The sequence below is a fragment of the Psammomys obesus genome, unplaced genomic scaffold, assembly GCF_907164565.1.
Source record: "Psammomys obesus unplaced genomic scaffold, mPsaObe1.curated_primary_1811, whole genome shotgun sequence".
In the NCBI taxonomy this organism is placed as follows: domain Eukaryota; kingdom Metazoa; phylum Chordata; class Mammalia; order Rodentia; family Muridae; genus Psammomys; species Psammomys obesus.
Window position 1 is genome coordinate 51,936,020 of NW_026585644.1, and position 15,021 is coordinate 51,951,040.

The 15,021-nt window shown below is 40.2% G+C and overlaps 1 protein-coding gene across 2 annotated transcripts in view; it reads left to right on the plus strand.

Annotated features, from left to right (window-relative positions):
* The window catches only part of Gtf2a1l (general transcription factor IIA subunit 1 like), a 56,155-nt gene extending 41,795 nt beyond the window's left edge, over positions 1-14,360 (plus strand). For both annotated transcript variants that reach the window (XM_055619610.1, XM_055619620.1), the window contains 3 exons: positions 11,272-11,532; positions 12,176-12,265; positions 14,253-14,360. In XM_055619610.1, the coding sequence (XP_055475585.1) occupies positions 11,272-11,532; positions 12,176-12,265; positions 14,253-14,360 (459 nt within the window). The remainder of the gene's footprint in view (positions 1-11,271; positions 11,533-12,175; positions 12,266-14,252) is intronic.
* The last annotated feature ends 661 nt before the right edge of the window (positions 14,361-15,021 follow it).

Here is a 15,021-nt window from a genome sequence, read left to right on the forward strand (position 1 = left end):
TGTGGCTTCATAGAATGAGTTTGGTAATGTTCCTTCTGTTTCTATTTTGTGGAGTATTTTGAAGAGAATTGGAGTTAGCTCTTCTTTGAAGGTCTGGTAGAATTCTGCGCTGAAGCCATCTGGTCCTGGGCTTTTTTTGGATGGGAGACTTTTGATGACTGCTTCTATTTCTTTGGGGGATATAGGACTATTTAATTGATTTACCTGGTCCTGATTCAGCTTTGGTAAGTCAAACTGATCAAGAAAATTGTCCATTTCATTTAGATTTTCAAAGTTTGTTGAGTATAGACTTTTGAAGTAAGTCCTAATGATTGTTTGGATTTCCTCAGTGTCTGTAGTTATGTCCCCCTTTTCATTTCTGATTTTGTTGATTTGGGTGGTGTCTCTCTGCCTTTTAGTTAGCTTGGCTAAGGGTTTGTCGATCTTGTTGATTTTCTCAAAGAACCAGCTCTTGGTTTCATTGATTCTTTGAATTGTTTTATTTGTTTCTAATTGATTGATTTCAGCCCTGAGTTTGATTATTTCCAGCCATCTACTCCTTTTTGGTGTGTCTGCCTCTTCTTTTTCTAGGGTTTTTAAGTGGGCCATTAAGTTGCTTGAATGAGCTGTCTCGAATTTCTTCTTGAAGGCACTTAGTGCTATGAACTTTCCTCTTAGCACTGCTTTCATTGTGTCCCACAAGTTTGGGTATGTTGTGTCTTCATTGTCATTGAGTTCTAGAAAGGCTTTAATTTCTTTCTTTATTTCTTCCCTGACCCAGCTGTCATTTAGTAACAAGTTGTTCAGTTTCCATGTGTGTGTAGGCTTTTTGCTATTTCTGTTGTTGTTGAAGTCCAGCTTTATTCCATGGTGATCAGATAGGATAGAAGGGATTATTTCAGTCTTCTTGTATCTGTTGAGGCTTGCTTTGTGACCAACTATATGGTCTATTTTGGAGAAGGTTCCATGAGGTGCTGAGAAGAAGGTAAATTCTTTTGTGTTTGGGTGTAAAGTTCTGTAAATGTCTGTGAGGTCCATTTGATTCATGACCTCTGTCAGAGATATTGTTTCTTTGTTTAATTTCTGTTTTGTTGACCTGTCCTTTGTTGAGAGTGGGGTGTTGAAGTCTCCCACTATTAATGTGTGGGGATGTATATGTGGTTTAAATTTTATCAATGTTTCTTTTACAAATGTGGGTGCTCTTGTATTTGGGGCATAGATGTTCAGGATTGTGATGTCTTCCTGGTGGAATTTTCCCTTGATGAGTATGAAGTGTCCTTCCTCATCTCTTTTTATTAATTTTGGTTGAAAGTCTATTTTATCAGATATTAGAATGGCTACTCCTGCTTGTTTCTTGGGTCCATTTGCTTGGAAAGTCATCTTCCAACCTTTTACCCTCAGGTAATGTCTATCTTTGTGTCTTAGGTGTGTTTCTTGTATGCAACAGATTGCTGGGTTTTGTTTACGTATCCATTCTGTTAATCTGTGTCTTTCTACTGGAGAGTTGAGTCCATTGATGTTGAGAGAGATTAATGACCAATGGCTGTTAGATCCTTTGATTTTGATGTTGGCTGTGTTCATAAGGTTATGTGCTTGGTTGCTTTAATTATTGCTTAAATAATTAAGGTTAATTATTTCCTGTGTTTTCTTGACAGAAGCTAATTTTCTTGGGTTGTATTTTCCCTTCCAGTGTCTTCTGTAATGCTGGATTTGTGTGTAGGTATTGTTGAAATTTGTTTTTGTCATTGAATATCTTGTTTTCTCCGTCTATGAGGACTGAGAATTTTGCAGGGTATAGTAGCCTGGGTTGACATCTGTGTTCTCTTAGGGTCTGCATGATATCTGTCCAGGCCCTTCTGGCTTTCATAGTTTCTGTTGAAAAGTCAGGTGTAATTCTAATGGGTTTGCCGTTGTATGTTACTTGGCCTTTTTCCCTTGCAGCTTTTAGTATTTTTTCTTTGTTCTGTATACTTACTGTTTTGATTATTATGTGGCGGGAAGATTTTCTTTTCTGGTCAAATTTGTTGGGTGTTCTGTAGGCCTCATGTATCCTTATTGGCTTCTCCTCTAACTTGGGGAAATTTTCTTCAATGATTTTGTTGAAAATATTTTCTGGGCCTTGGAGAAGGGAGTCTTCTTTTTCCTCTATTCCTATTATTCTTAGGTTTTGTCTTTTCATATTGTCTTGGATTTCTTGGACGATCTGTGTCAGGAATTTTTTGGATTTAACATTTTCTTTGACAGAAACATTGATTTCTTCCATTGTATCTTCTACACCTGAGATTCTTTCTTCCATTTCTTTTATTCTGTTGGTTATGCTTACCTCTGTAGTTCCTGTTTTCTTCCCTAAATTCTTCCTCTCCATTATTTCCTCCATTTGTGTTTTCTTTAATTTTTCTAGTTCTATCTTCAGGTCTTGAGTTGTTTTGTTTACTTCCTTCACCTGTCTGCTTGTATTTTCCTCTTTTTCTTTTAGTTCCTTCAACTCTCTTTTATTTCTTTCAGTGATTTAATTATTTCTTCTCTGAAGGCCACAAGCTGTTTGGCTGCATCTTTCCGTATTTCTTCACGGATGGCCCTAATCTGCTTGTCTTTATCTTCCTCCATTTCTTTACGGAAAGCCATGATCTGTTTGGTTTTATCTTCCTCTAATTCTTTACATATTTTATTTGTTTCCTCTATTATCCTCTTCATCAACATAGATGTAAGGTCATCTTCTTGATTTTTTATTATGCTGCATTGTTCAGGGCTGTTCGCCCCTTGATGGCTGGGTTCTGGCGATGCCATATTGCTGTCTTTTGTTGGTTGAGCTTTTACGCTGACCTCTACCCATTGGGCTGATTTAGGTGTTGGCTGTTAGTTTCTGTGCTTCCTGGAGTCCTGAGGTAGGGAGTATCCCCTTTCCCGGAAGATGATTTTTCCTGAAGGAGTCCTCTGCTTTTTGGTTATGGTCACTGTATGGCCAGTGTTTCTCAGGAGTTGCCACTGCTCACCTCAGGTTTATAGCCCTGAGTAGTAGCTGTGGTCTATGTTAGGCAGGGGGGGATCTCCTCTTACCCATAGAATTTCTCAAGACAGCTGCCCCACTGCTGGGTTTCTTGTTATAAATTTAGTGTGCTGCTGCTCACTAAATTTCCATCTACAGTTCTTGAAGAAACTGCTGATTCCCTAGCTGTGGGGTTTTCTCCCAACAGGGAAACTCAGTCTGTTATCCTGGGGCGCACAGTTCTGTCCGGGAAAGTGGGAGGTGCACTCAGCAAGTCTCTGGGCCAGAGGCTGATTGCTCCGCTCTGGACCTGGAGAATGTGCACCTAGGTTAAGTTGGCGCCTGAGGGCACTGCTCTGGTCTGGAGGCTGGGTGCCTCACTCTGGACCAGAAGCTGTGTGTCTCTGTCTGGGATGGCGGCTGCAGGCACTGCTCTAGTCCAGACGCTGTGGGTGCAGCCCTCTTGAAGGACCAGGGATTCTCACAGTTTTGACAGTCTAGCTAGGGATAACTGGCCGATCCCTGGCACAGTACCTGAGGGCTGCTGTAATGGCTCTCTGGCTTTTGTAGGTCTGAGGATGCAGCTGTGTGTCCCAGTACCCTAGGGGAACTCAATAATGGCGGCAGAGCACAGCGCTCCTGCCTGCACTAGAGTCTGCGTGAGTCTAGGAAGTGTTTTGGTGCTGGGTGTCCTAAGCGTTAGTGCTGCTGACCCCCTCCGCTGGGGGTTTCCTCCTGCCAGAGACACGCAGTCTGGTGCCCTGGTGCCCTGGTGCCCACAGTTCTGTCTGAGGCGGCGAATCAGGCGCGCAGGCAGGGCTCCTTGCAGGCGCCTGTGTCCCGGCTCTGGGTCTGGGCTGGCTCTTGGGGTGCCCTTGGAACCCGAGTCTTTTCCAGGGGATGTCTGGGTATCCTGAGGTCGGTCCCAATTTTTTCCTGCTCCGTGGGGTTATCTCTCGACTGGGAAATACAGTCTATGTTGTTGTGGGCCCACAGTTCAGTCTGGGACCGTGACCAGATCGCGCTGGCGTGTAGCTCTGGGCTGGCGACCAAGTGCCTGGCGGAACCGGGATCTCTTCCGCGGTTTAGCCGGGTGAGTTAAAGCTGATTGAATCCCCCACTATGGGGTATCCTCTCACCTGTGAAACACAATCACTTGTGTTTTATGGCCGCGAGTTCTGATTGCTGGTCACTGTGCCAATCCTGCTGTGCTGCTCCTCAGAATGAGAGTCATCCTGGCGCTGCCATCTTGCCCCGCCAATCTCCAGTGTTCCTTTTCAAAGCCATCTACTAGATGAACCTTCTTCAGCTACATTATATGATCTTTCTCTTTCTTTCTTTCTTTCTTTCTTTCTTTCTTTCTTTCTTTCTTCCTTCCTTCCTTCCTTCCTTCCTTCCTTCCTTCCTTCCTTCCTTTCTTTCTTTTTTAAAATTAATTAATTCAATTTACATCTTGGTCATAGGCCACTCCTCTCCTCCCTGTCCCACCCTCCCTCCCTCATCTCCCTTTTTCTATTCATCAGAATAGGGGAGCCCCTCCTACCCAGACACCCTAGCTCATTTATTCATAGGAGGACTGAGTTTGGCTTCCTCCCCTGCCAGCTGGTAGGGCAATCCCATCAGGGGGAAGTGATAAAAAAGCAAGTAAGACAGTCTGTGTCAGAGGCATCCTCCACTCCCCTAACTAGTGGCCCACATGAAGCCTAAGATGCCTATCAGCTACTTATAAGTAGAGGACCTAGGTCCAGACCATGCATTGTCCTTGGTTGGTCCTTCAGACTCCATAGGCTCCTCTGGACCATGGTTGATTGGCTCTGATGATCTTCTTGTGGAGCTCTTGTTACCTCTAGGTCCATTTATCCTAACCACCTCTTTTCCAGTGGACTCCCTAGACTTTACCCTGGTCTTTTTAAAATCCTGAATTCTGTTTGCTAAATTTCACTGAGGCATGTGGCCTTGTTTTCGTGAAAAATGTTGGTGTCTCTCAGTTTTTTTTTTCTTCCTTGCAATGGATTTTTAAGGTAGTAGTAGTTTTATGATATAAAATATAAAATATCTGTACATTATTTGTTTTCTGAAAAAAGAATGTTACGTCCTGGTTCCAGACTTTTCCTTTGTGGGGCAGATTAAACTATAGGTTACTTTTCTTTAATCTCTCTCTTAGGTCATTTGATGTTTCTTTTGGAAACTTTGATAGTTTTATTTGTTGTTGTTATAGGAATTCATCCACATTATCTACTTGTAAATTTTATTGTGAAGATGCTGATAGTATTTTTTTTAATCCTTTAAATGTTTTTAGGACCAATGATGACATCATTTTTATCCTTTTAGCAATCCAAAGTTTTGTATTCTTTCATTTTCTCAATATTTTCAATTTTACCATTTTTCTTCAGATGAGTGGATAGTGTTCTTGATTTTATTTTTATTTCTTATGTTATCAGTTTTGCTTCACTTTTTTAATTGTTTTCTTCATTTTGCTTTGGGTTTAATTTGGCTTTTTGCTTTAGTTTCTTAAGTGGAATTATGGGGCCACTGATTTAATGCTTTTTGAATTATTGAATGCTGTATGTTTTCTTCTAGGTACTGTTTCAGGTAGGTAAGTTTTGATTTTTTCATTTGCATTCATTATTGTTTTATAATTTTTGCAGTTTATTGTTTTACTTATGGAGATTCTTAATTATCTTAATTAATTTTTAAGTATCTAGAACTTTTTCCATTATAATGTCTAGTTTCAGTTTTCTATCGTCAGAGAATATATTTTACATTCTATATTTGAAAAGGGTTATTTTGAGCCAGAATGTAGGCTATCTTTATGTACATTTCATGGGCACTTTTAAAAAAGAGCGTCTGTTTTATTACTTATAATCACGTTTGTGTGTGGGTGCGTGTGCATGTGTGTGCAGAGGTGTGAGATCCCTCTGGGGTGCTATCACAGGTAGCCGTCACCTGAGACAGGCTGGAAAGCAGTGCTGAGCCACGTCTCCAGCCTCATGTGACTTGATAAAAAGCTGTTTGGCTGTTTGTGGATAGACCATCCCATACATGTCAACTAGGTCACATAGAGCATGTACACTGGGCGGGTCTTCCGTATTGTTACTGAGTACTTACTGTAAATGTTTCTGTTGTTTCCTGAGAGAAATATCTGTTTATATCTGTTTAATATCTGCGAAGTTATCTGTTTCATTTACTTCCTTCAGTTATTTTTGTTTTTCCTTTGTAGGGACAGAGCCCAGGGCCTTAGTGCATAATAAACGTAGATGCTACTGTTGAGCTATATTTCCAGCCCTGTTTTCGATTTACATAATTTTGAAGCAATATTAATAGTATTGATAGATGCATGAAATCTTAGGATTGTTGTTCTCTTCTCCAATGGACCCTTTTATTATTGGATAGTATTCTTATATGTCATTGTAGTATTCCATGTTCCCAGACACATGTCCTCATTTTAGTTTTAGTTTGACCAGTGTTTGCATGGCACATGTTGTCTCTCCTGATTTAGATGTCTGTCTGTGACGTTAGTGGGTATGTGTTACGGTGTATGTGTGGGGTCAGAGGACAGCTTGCAGGGGTAGGTTTCCTCCTTCTCCTATGTAGGTCCCAGAATCAATCTCACTTTGTCAGGCTTTGTAAACATTTTTATTTCCTCAGATGATAGGATGTGAACGAGAGCTGTGCCCAAGCTGTATAAGTACATAGCTTGGGCTGAGTCCAGAGCATTTGTTCCTCCGTTCTTACTATCCCTAGGCCTAGGCTATGTACAACCTAATCCTCTGCTAACCTGGACGTTAAAGGCTTTCAGCCTTCATCTGCTAACCCAGGCCTAGAATGTTTTAGCCTCTGAGACTTGGTGTTGAATAAACTCACCCTTGCTAGCTCTTTTTGAACTCTCGCTGGCTGGTTCAACTCAGATGTTTTGGCCAAAACATCTCTCCAAGCTGACTGATTCAACCTAGCTTCTCTTTCAGCTTCTGACTCAATTGCTCTGTTTGTCCTAAAACTAACTCTGGCAATACGTTTTAATCTTATGGCTCCTTCTCATTTTCTGGGCCATTCTCTCTGTATCCTGTCTCTGTAAAACTGTCCAGTAAAACTGCCACATACTACTCCTACTACTCTAAACTCGCCATGTTGCTCTTAAGTAGCCGCTGTTTCCTGTGCTGTTCTCGCGACAGGTGGGTGTATCTTATCTCTGACTCACTCTGTCAAATCTTGCTCTGAACATCCAGTCACTTTGTCTGCCCTCACTTAGATATCACTTTCAAACAAACATGGCTGCTTCCTTCTTATAAACTAAACTTACTTTCATTGTTTGGGATTAAAGATGTGTGCTAAGGGTTTATCGGTATTACAGTCACATACTGTAATCAAGGCTGTATCTACATTTTAAGCCAGACCACTTAGACCTAGAAGGTCTTTAGACATGATCCCTTGTCAGAGCAGCCATGTTACTGGATTAAAGTTTCTCTACAATGCTGGGCAGCAGGCCACTAGCCATCTCACCAGTCATCAATACTTTTAACTGATCTGGTTATATTTAAAGTAGTTTCTTATAGACAGGATGCTATCGGGTCTTGCTAACTTGGTCTAGCCTACGGCTTTGTATGGGTGTGTTTTATATCTGGGATAGTTATTAAACTATTTGTTGGTTGTTTCTGTGTTTTTTTCTTTTCTGCATGCTTTTGATTCTTCCTTTGTCTATATTGCATGTACTGATGGCTCCTTCAGAGGGAATTTTTACTTTGATGTTTTTTTAGTTTTAGAATGTCTGTTTGCCTTGTATTTTCCATATGTCTGAGGGAATTTCCATGTACAACCATGTTCATGTTGCCCACGTTTTTCACCAGCTTGCTTAACATAAATCATAGTATGATTCTCCTGCTTGGCTTCCTGCTTATATAGTTGTCTTTTCTTGCTTTTTTTTTTTTATTGATGGTTAGAGATCTTGTTGGGAACACAGTATCTACATTCTTCTCACAGAGAGATGTATTTGTGTTTTCCATACATCCAAAGACTGTTTATCCTTCAGTGTCCTGGACTTCAGGATAAATTTCTTTAATGGTATCAAGCAAAGCTGTGATGTGGTAGTTTAGTTTCTTCTCTTTGACAGTGTGGCAGAGACATTCTTTTTAGTATTTATAGCATAAGTGACAGTGGTATTTCTCTTGTATATGAGTACATATTGTTTTCTTATCTTGTTTCTATAATTTAGACTTATTTATATTTCAGTCACACCATAACCATTTACTTCTGCATAAATGATGAACCTTCAATATGTGTGTGAAGGAAGTTTGTTTCCAATGTTGTAAAAGTTAATTGTATGTGAACTAATTATGTGTGTGTTTACTAATATTAAATCTTCTATGTAAGATTATTTTTAAATTGTACTTTGTGAGGATTCATTGTAAAGAATATTTATATGTATCTCAGAAGCACAGTCATCCACTAAAAAATAAGCTATTTCCTATGTTAAAGTAGTATCTTAAATTGATGCATTAAAGTGTATAATTGTATTGTTTGTACATTACAAACACAGGAGTATGGAGAAACTGTATTTGTTCAAACCATAATAAAGCTTCTTGGGCCCCTTTGGAAGGCTTCCTAGGTTCAGTGACCTTAAAGATTGCAACAGTTTCCCAGGCTGAGGTGTGAAGTCTCTTTGAGGTCTGATAACCATCTTTTCTGTGCCTTGCTCTGTACTTGTGCATTTAGTCTGATAGCTGAAGTAGCCCTGGTTAGATCATCTTTTTCCACCTGTCCACCAGATTCCTATACAGCCAGCATGTCCAAGTGCTGCCTTATGCAACCTGCAGCTCATTCCCAAGTTTTCATCTTTTTAATTTTATTTATTTATTAAATTTATTTATTAAATTTTATTTATTTTTATTTTATGTATATGAATGCTCTATCTGCATGAACATGTAGATGCCAGAGGTCACCAGATCTTATTATAGATGGTTGTGAGCCACCATGTGGTTGCTGGGGATTGAACTCAGGACCTCTGGAAGAGCAGACAGAGCTCTTAACTGCTGAGCCATCTCTCCAGCCAACCAAGTTTTCATTTTTGAGACTGTGGCCTTGAGCTCCCAAGACGTTCTGTGCCTTAGACCCCAAAGTGCTGAGGCTGGAGGCATGCAGCACCAGATCTGGACTTCTATTAATTTAAAAATTATTTTCACTCATTAAAATAAGTTATTAAATCCACATAAAATAATTTTAATGAGAAAAAACCAGCATTTATGTTAGTCATCTTCACAAAAGAGAGGAGTTTTAAAAATCACTTATCATTTTGCAACTCTGCTCATGTTGGGCCTAAGTCTCTTATGAACATGTTATACATCTGAAGACTGTGGCTGAATACATTAATCTGTAGTTTAGTTTCCCTAATACTAATCCAGGTTTAAAAATACCTTTCAACCATGCCCATAATGCATATTCCCTTTTAAATGTATACACTTTGATTAGTTTCTTCAGGGGCTCATTTTGCAAAAAGATGAGAATTCAACTGTAAAGTCTGTGGTAGTTTTGGTTACATAAAGTACCTCTTCTTGCTATAAAGCTTGAAGGTTTGGAGAACTCCTCCCTGCCTATGACACACTTGGGCTTTTGGAGGAGCTCTAGTCTACTGTGTCAGACTAATGGGAAGGCATATTTTGTGCTTGAGGTGACCCTTCTATAATCAAACTTGGACTTTAATTCTGTCTCACTCTTTGCAGCCTTTGTGGTCTTGTAAGCCATAGCGTTTTATCTCAGTATGTTGCAATTAGATTTAAATTAGAAAACACAAAATATTTATCATATTCTTGTAAGCTCTATTTGAGAGAGAAAATGATAAAAGTTATAGTTATCTATTCAGCTAGTAATAAAATTTACTTCTATTATCACTATCTATTTCTAGAAGTTTTTTTTTTTTCTTTTTTTTAATCTTAAATGAAGACTGGTGCCTTATTTAAACATTAAATGATATGTGTAGTGGTTTGAATGAAAATGGCCCCACAAGCCACTAGGGAGTTGCACTATTAGGAAATGTGGCCTTGCTGCAGTAGGTGTGGCCTTGTTGGAGGAATTGTGTCACTGGGAGTGACTTTGAAGTCTCAGATGCTCAAGCCATGCCTGGTGACTCAATTGGTTTTTGGTGACTGCTAATCTGGATGTAGATCTCTTTGCTAGGTCTGCAGCACCATGTCTGCTTGTGTGCCTCCACCATGCTTCTCACCATGATGAAAATGGACTACACCACTGAACTCTAATCTGGTTCCAATGAAATGTTTTCTTGTTGTTTCAAAACAAAATCTCACATGAATGATTTTACCAATAAATACTTGGGATCTAGATGCTAGCTCAGAGAGGCAGAGAAAGCACATAGCTGACCATTCTACTTAGACAACGTCCCAGAAGGAAAAATCCCTTCCTACTCAGCTCAGGTCCCAGAAGAAATAAACCCTTTCTCTTTCTCCACGCTGTCTTAAATACCCTCCTCCTCAGTGGCCCTCTTTTCTGTTTACTTAATGTTCAATCTCTGTCACCTGGTTCCTTGCTCCACCTCTTGACCTATGGTTGACTTTATTTAGCTCTTGGATGAAAGGTGTGTGCTAGGGCTGAGTCACACCACAAGTACTTGTTTACAGTAAACAGGAAACTCTAGAATCAAAGTCTGAGCCATACCACAATTAGAAACAGGTGTTTATAGTTCACAATCTCGGGGTTCACAATGGGATTAAATATCCTGCATCATTTTCTTTTATCAGAGTTGCCGTAGTTAAGGTGTCTCTTCATAACAATAAAAACCATAACTAAGACAATACTCCCTTCCTTCATCCATCTCCTCCTCCCATGCCTTGGTAGTATTTGTTTTACTTTTGTCTCTATGAACATTTCTACAATAGGCATCTCAGGTTAAGTGAAATAATATAGCTGTTCTGTATTGGCTCCTTTGACCCATGTAGTCCTTTGGAATTTGCATTCATTTCTTGAGCATGTAATTGTCTCTCTATGTCATTCATTTGCCATTGTAATCAAGTGTAATAGTTAAGGCTCAGTTATATCCAAGTGTGTATATAAAAGCTAGCAAATATTTTGTGAAAGCAGTGATATCATTTGGTGCCGGTGTGTGGTAGTTTGTTTATGTATTTACTTGTTAGAAATGCTAAAGATATCCCAGAATTCCAGATTGAGAGGCTGATCTTAGAAGGCAGAGATAAGTTTAAATGGTCTCTTGTGTGGTATTTGCCAGTCATTTGTGATTGAGATTCAATGTTTTAATGCCTCATTTGACTTGAAGAACTTGATTGTGCCTCTTCATTTTGCAGAATTCTACTTCTGAGATAGACCTGAATATTCAGGTAACTGATGATGATATTAATGAAATAATTCAAATAGATGGAACTGGTGATAACTCTTCTACTGAAGAAGTGGGAAGTGTAAGAGATGTGGATGAGAATGAATTCCCGGGGATCATTGAAGCAGGCGACCTCAAGTTGCTTGAGGAAGAAGCAGACAGTGTATCAAATGAAGATTCAACTGCAAGTAGCAGTGACAATGAAGATCATCAAGTAGACACCATGGAGGAGGTGAGGTGCCCTCCTGAGCTGAGTCTCGGCTTATTATCTAACAGAATTCGTGCTTCCATGTACTACACAACAAACTATAATTCTAATTCAGATTAACTGTGTCTTTAGTCTTTTAAAATCAGAGTTATTTGTGTGCAGGACCATAACACTTCAGATTTAAACTGTGATTTAAACTGGTATTAAGTGGTTAGGAACTGGATTTATGTCTGTTGCTTTTAAGCAGATATAGTAGGGGGCTTGGGAGACAAGAGTCTGTCCCTTTTCTAATAAATGTGATGAAGTCTGAGTAAATGTGGTAAGTTTGTGAGGGCTGTGGCCTCTCACTGTGGCTGCCTTGAACTCTCTGCTTATGGCAATGTCTCTTCTGAGTTACCATCTTTAACAGTCCCAGTATCCTGTGGGTCTCATTGAACTTGTCATTTAATAGATGAGAAAACTGAGATACAGGGAGTTTGGGTAATTTGCTTGAGGTCAAGCATGTAATTATGAAGTGGTCAGTCTGGAATGCAAAGCTAGATTACTTGACTGAAAGCAGAAGTACTATTCTGTCTCTTCAGGTCCCTTTTTCATCTATGTCTTTCTATCCTTAAAAAAAATTTGAAGCATCATGAAATCCGTTAATGTGATCATCTTTCATCTTTAGGATCCTCTAAATTCTGGAGATGATGTCAGTGAGCAGGATGTGCCAGACCTGTTTGACACAGATAATATAATTGTCTGTCAGTATGATAAGGTACCGAGTTCACTTCTTGGACTTTGGGTTTATTAATTGAACTTAGACTGGAAGGTACATAAAACAGTGCAAAATATGATAGTGAGTTCCAGTTCACGGTCAAGTGACTCATGGAGCAGCTGTTTAATTTTGTGAAATATTTCTGTGTGTCTGTGTGCATGTGTGTGTGGGATGAGCACGTGTGTGTGGGCGAGCACGTGTGTGGGTACTTGTGGGTGTGGGTGCACATATGTGTAGGTGTGTATTATGTGCGTGTGTGTGCACCTGTGTATGTGTGTGGGTACATGTGTGTATGGGTGCATGTGTGTATGTACATATGTGTGGGTGTGCATGGACAGAGGCTAGCCACTGATGTAGTTCCTGAGGCACTCTTTACCTTGCTTTAGCGAAGGGCTTTTCATTGGCTTGAAGCTAACCAAATGGGCTGGCTGTCCACCAAGTCCCAGTGATCTGCCCATGCTTGCTTCCCTGGCACTGGGATGACCAGTCTGCACCACTGTGCCCAGCTTCTTTTACTGTGGATCTGGGTCTCAAAACCAGGTCCTTATGTGTGTGTAGCAACCAAGTTAACCACTGAGCATTCCTACAGCCCAGTTCTGTTTTGAGGGGGTGTATTGGATCTCCCACTGTGTACTGTGTGGAATAGGGACACTTGAAAGTGACCGCCCCTCCCCCCCAGCGTGGTTCTGGGGACTGAACCTAGGATGTAGCACATGCTGTGTAAGTGCTCTAAGCTGCTAGCCTCGCCCAGCCCCCAGTAGGCTTTGCCCTGAGCTCTCACCAAGCCACACCCGCAGCCCCTAAATGATAGTCTTGTCTTGAGGAGACAGTCTTATTCAAACACAGTTTTTCTCATAGAAAAAGAAATTGCACATGCTAAGATGGCAAGCAAGTCAGGTGTGAGTAGAGTGGGGCAAATGCTGCGACAGTACGAGCAAGTGCTGGTGTCACACGAATCCAACCGGAAGACACATGGCACACGGCGAGGCCTAAAAGTGTCAAGGAAGCACAAGAAACCATTTGCTCTTGGATTCTTCATGAGCCCCTCATGGGCAGTGGGGGCCTTTGAAACAGGGTTGATGATTAGTACCATGGGGGTAGAGACAGAAGGCAGACGGAGCATACACCTGATGCCTGATACAGAGGAGAAATAAAGGGGAGCTGTATGTACAGGGGACATTCTTACCAGCACATGGGACACCCACGTCCTTGCTACTACTGATGATTAGATTCTTGACATCCTAGTGTGTATGAGGTAGATATTAACATCTTTGCTGTTTTTAAATCATGATTTGATATACATAAAGAAAACAGAGGATAATGTTTTAGTTGTTATAAAAACAAACTCTTCAACAAACTCAACTTAGTCCTTAAAACATTTTATATAGATAGAAAATGGCAATTATCAGGTTTTTGTCTCCCTTTCCATTAAAATATAAGCTCTTCAAAGCAGGAATTTTTTACATTCATAATACATTAAAGTCTACGGTCAGTCCCAGTTTCCTCTATGGATCCAACCACATGGATTAAAGACATTTGAAAAGAATTACATGTTTCATGAACATGTGCAGACTTATTTTTGGTCACTATTTCCTCAACAGTTCAGTGTTACTGTTACTTAAAAGCATTTGTATTGCGTTATCTGTTACAAATAGCCTAGAGATTATGTAAATCTTCCAGGAGGAAGTGCATAGGTATGAAATACATAAAGCCATTTCTATAAGGGACTTGAGCAGTCCACAGCCTTGGGACTGTGTGGCTAGGGATACTGTGGAATAGAGAGATGGTTCCCATTGTGTATGGATGACTGGTGTATCTCCAGCACTGAAACTAGTATTTGGCTTAAGGGAACTCAAATGTTTGCCAAAGAGTAAATAATCTCTCTTGAGAGGTTCTTCTATTTAAGGTCAGCATAATCTAATTTGCCACTTTAAAGAATATATATAATCCTCTAGCGTGTGGACTTAGAGTATCTTTCTCTCTCCAGATTCACCGCAGCAAGAACAAATGGAAATTCTTCTTAAAAGATGGCGTCATGTGCTTTGGAGGGAAAGACTATGTGTTTGCAAAAGCCATTGGTGAGGCTGAGTGGTAAGCAGCAGGAGCTCGGCACATCAGCTCTGTGAACCTATGTGGGACTAGCATGTTGTATGTGTAACCCACATTTATTTTATATTTAGCCCAACATAGAGTGGATTGACTTTTTTGTTCACTACATGGAATTAAATAAAATTATAGTTCAAATGCAGTTACAAATATAGAACCTTACATTTACTTTGTTTTTCTTCGTTACCTCTATTATTACAAAGCATAATTGCATTGGTTTTGACAGTACTAGAAGGTGTCACACGTAGTGATTAGAAAAGTCACCGACGTCCTGCCTGAATGCCCTCAACCCCTTATCTTTTAAAAATGTAAACAAAATCAGTGTAAAATTAAGCTGCAAGAGAGAGTGCGATATTCATTCTTTTTGGGTACTGATCTAACTGTTGGTAGGTTTGGGGAGCACAGAAAGAAGTAAGAGTTCTCCAGGTTATTTTGGATCTGGTACTCACTCCCCTGTCTCAGATGATGCTGTTTTAAAATCCCAGCTTTTGTGGAGTTATCTGGGTCCCGAGTCAAGGTTTTTGGCCGGAACCCACACGGCATGTTGGAATCCACATTGGAATACTCGTTGGAAGTGAAGTCTCCATTTGAATGCACACGGACACACAGAACGGAAGTGCATCATAGTGTCGGAAGTCACACTTGCCTTC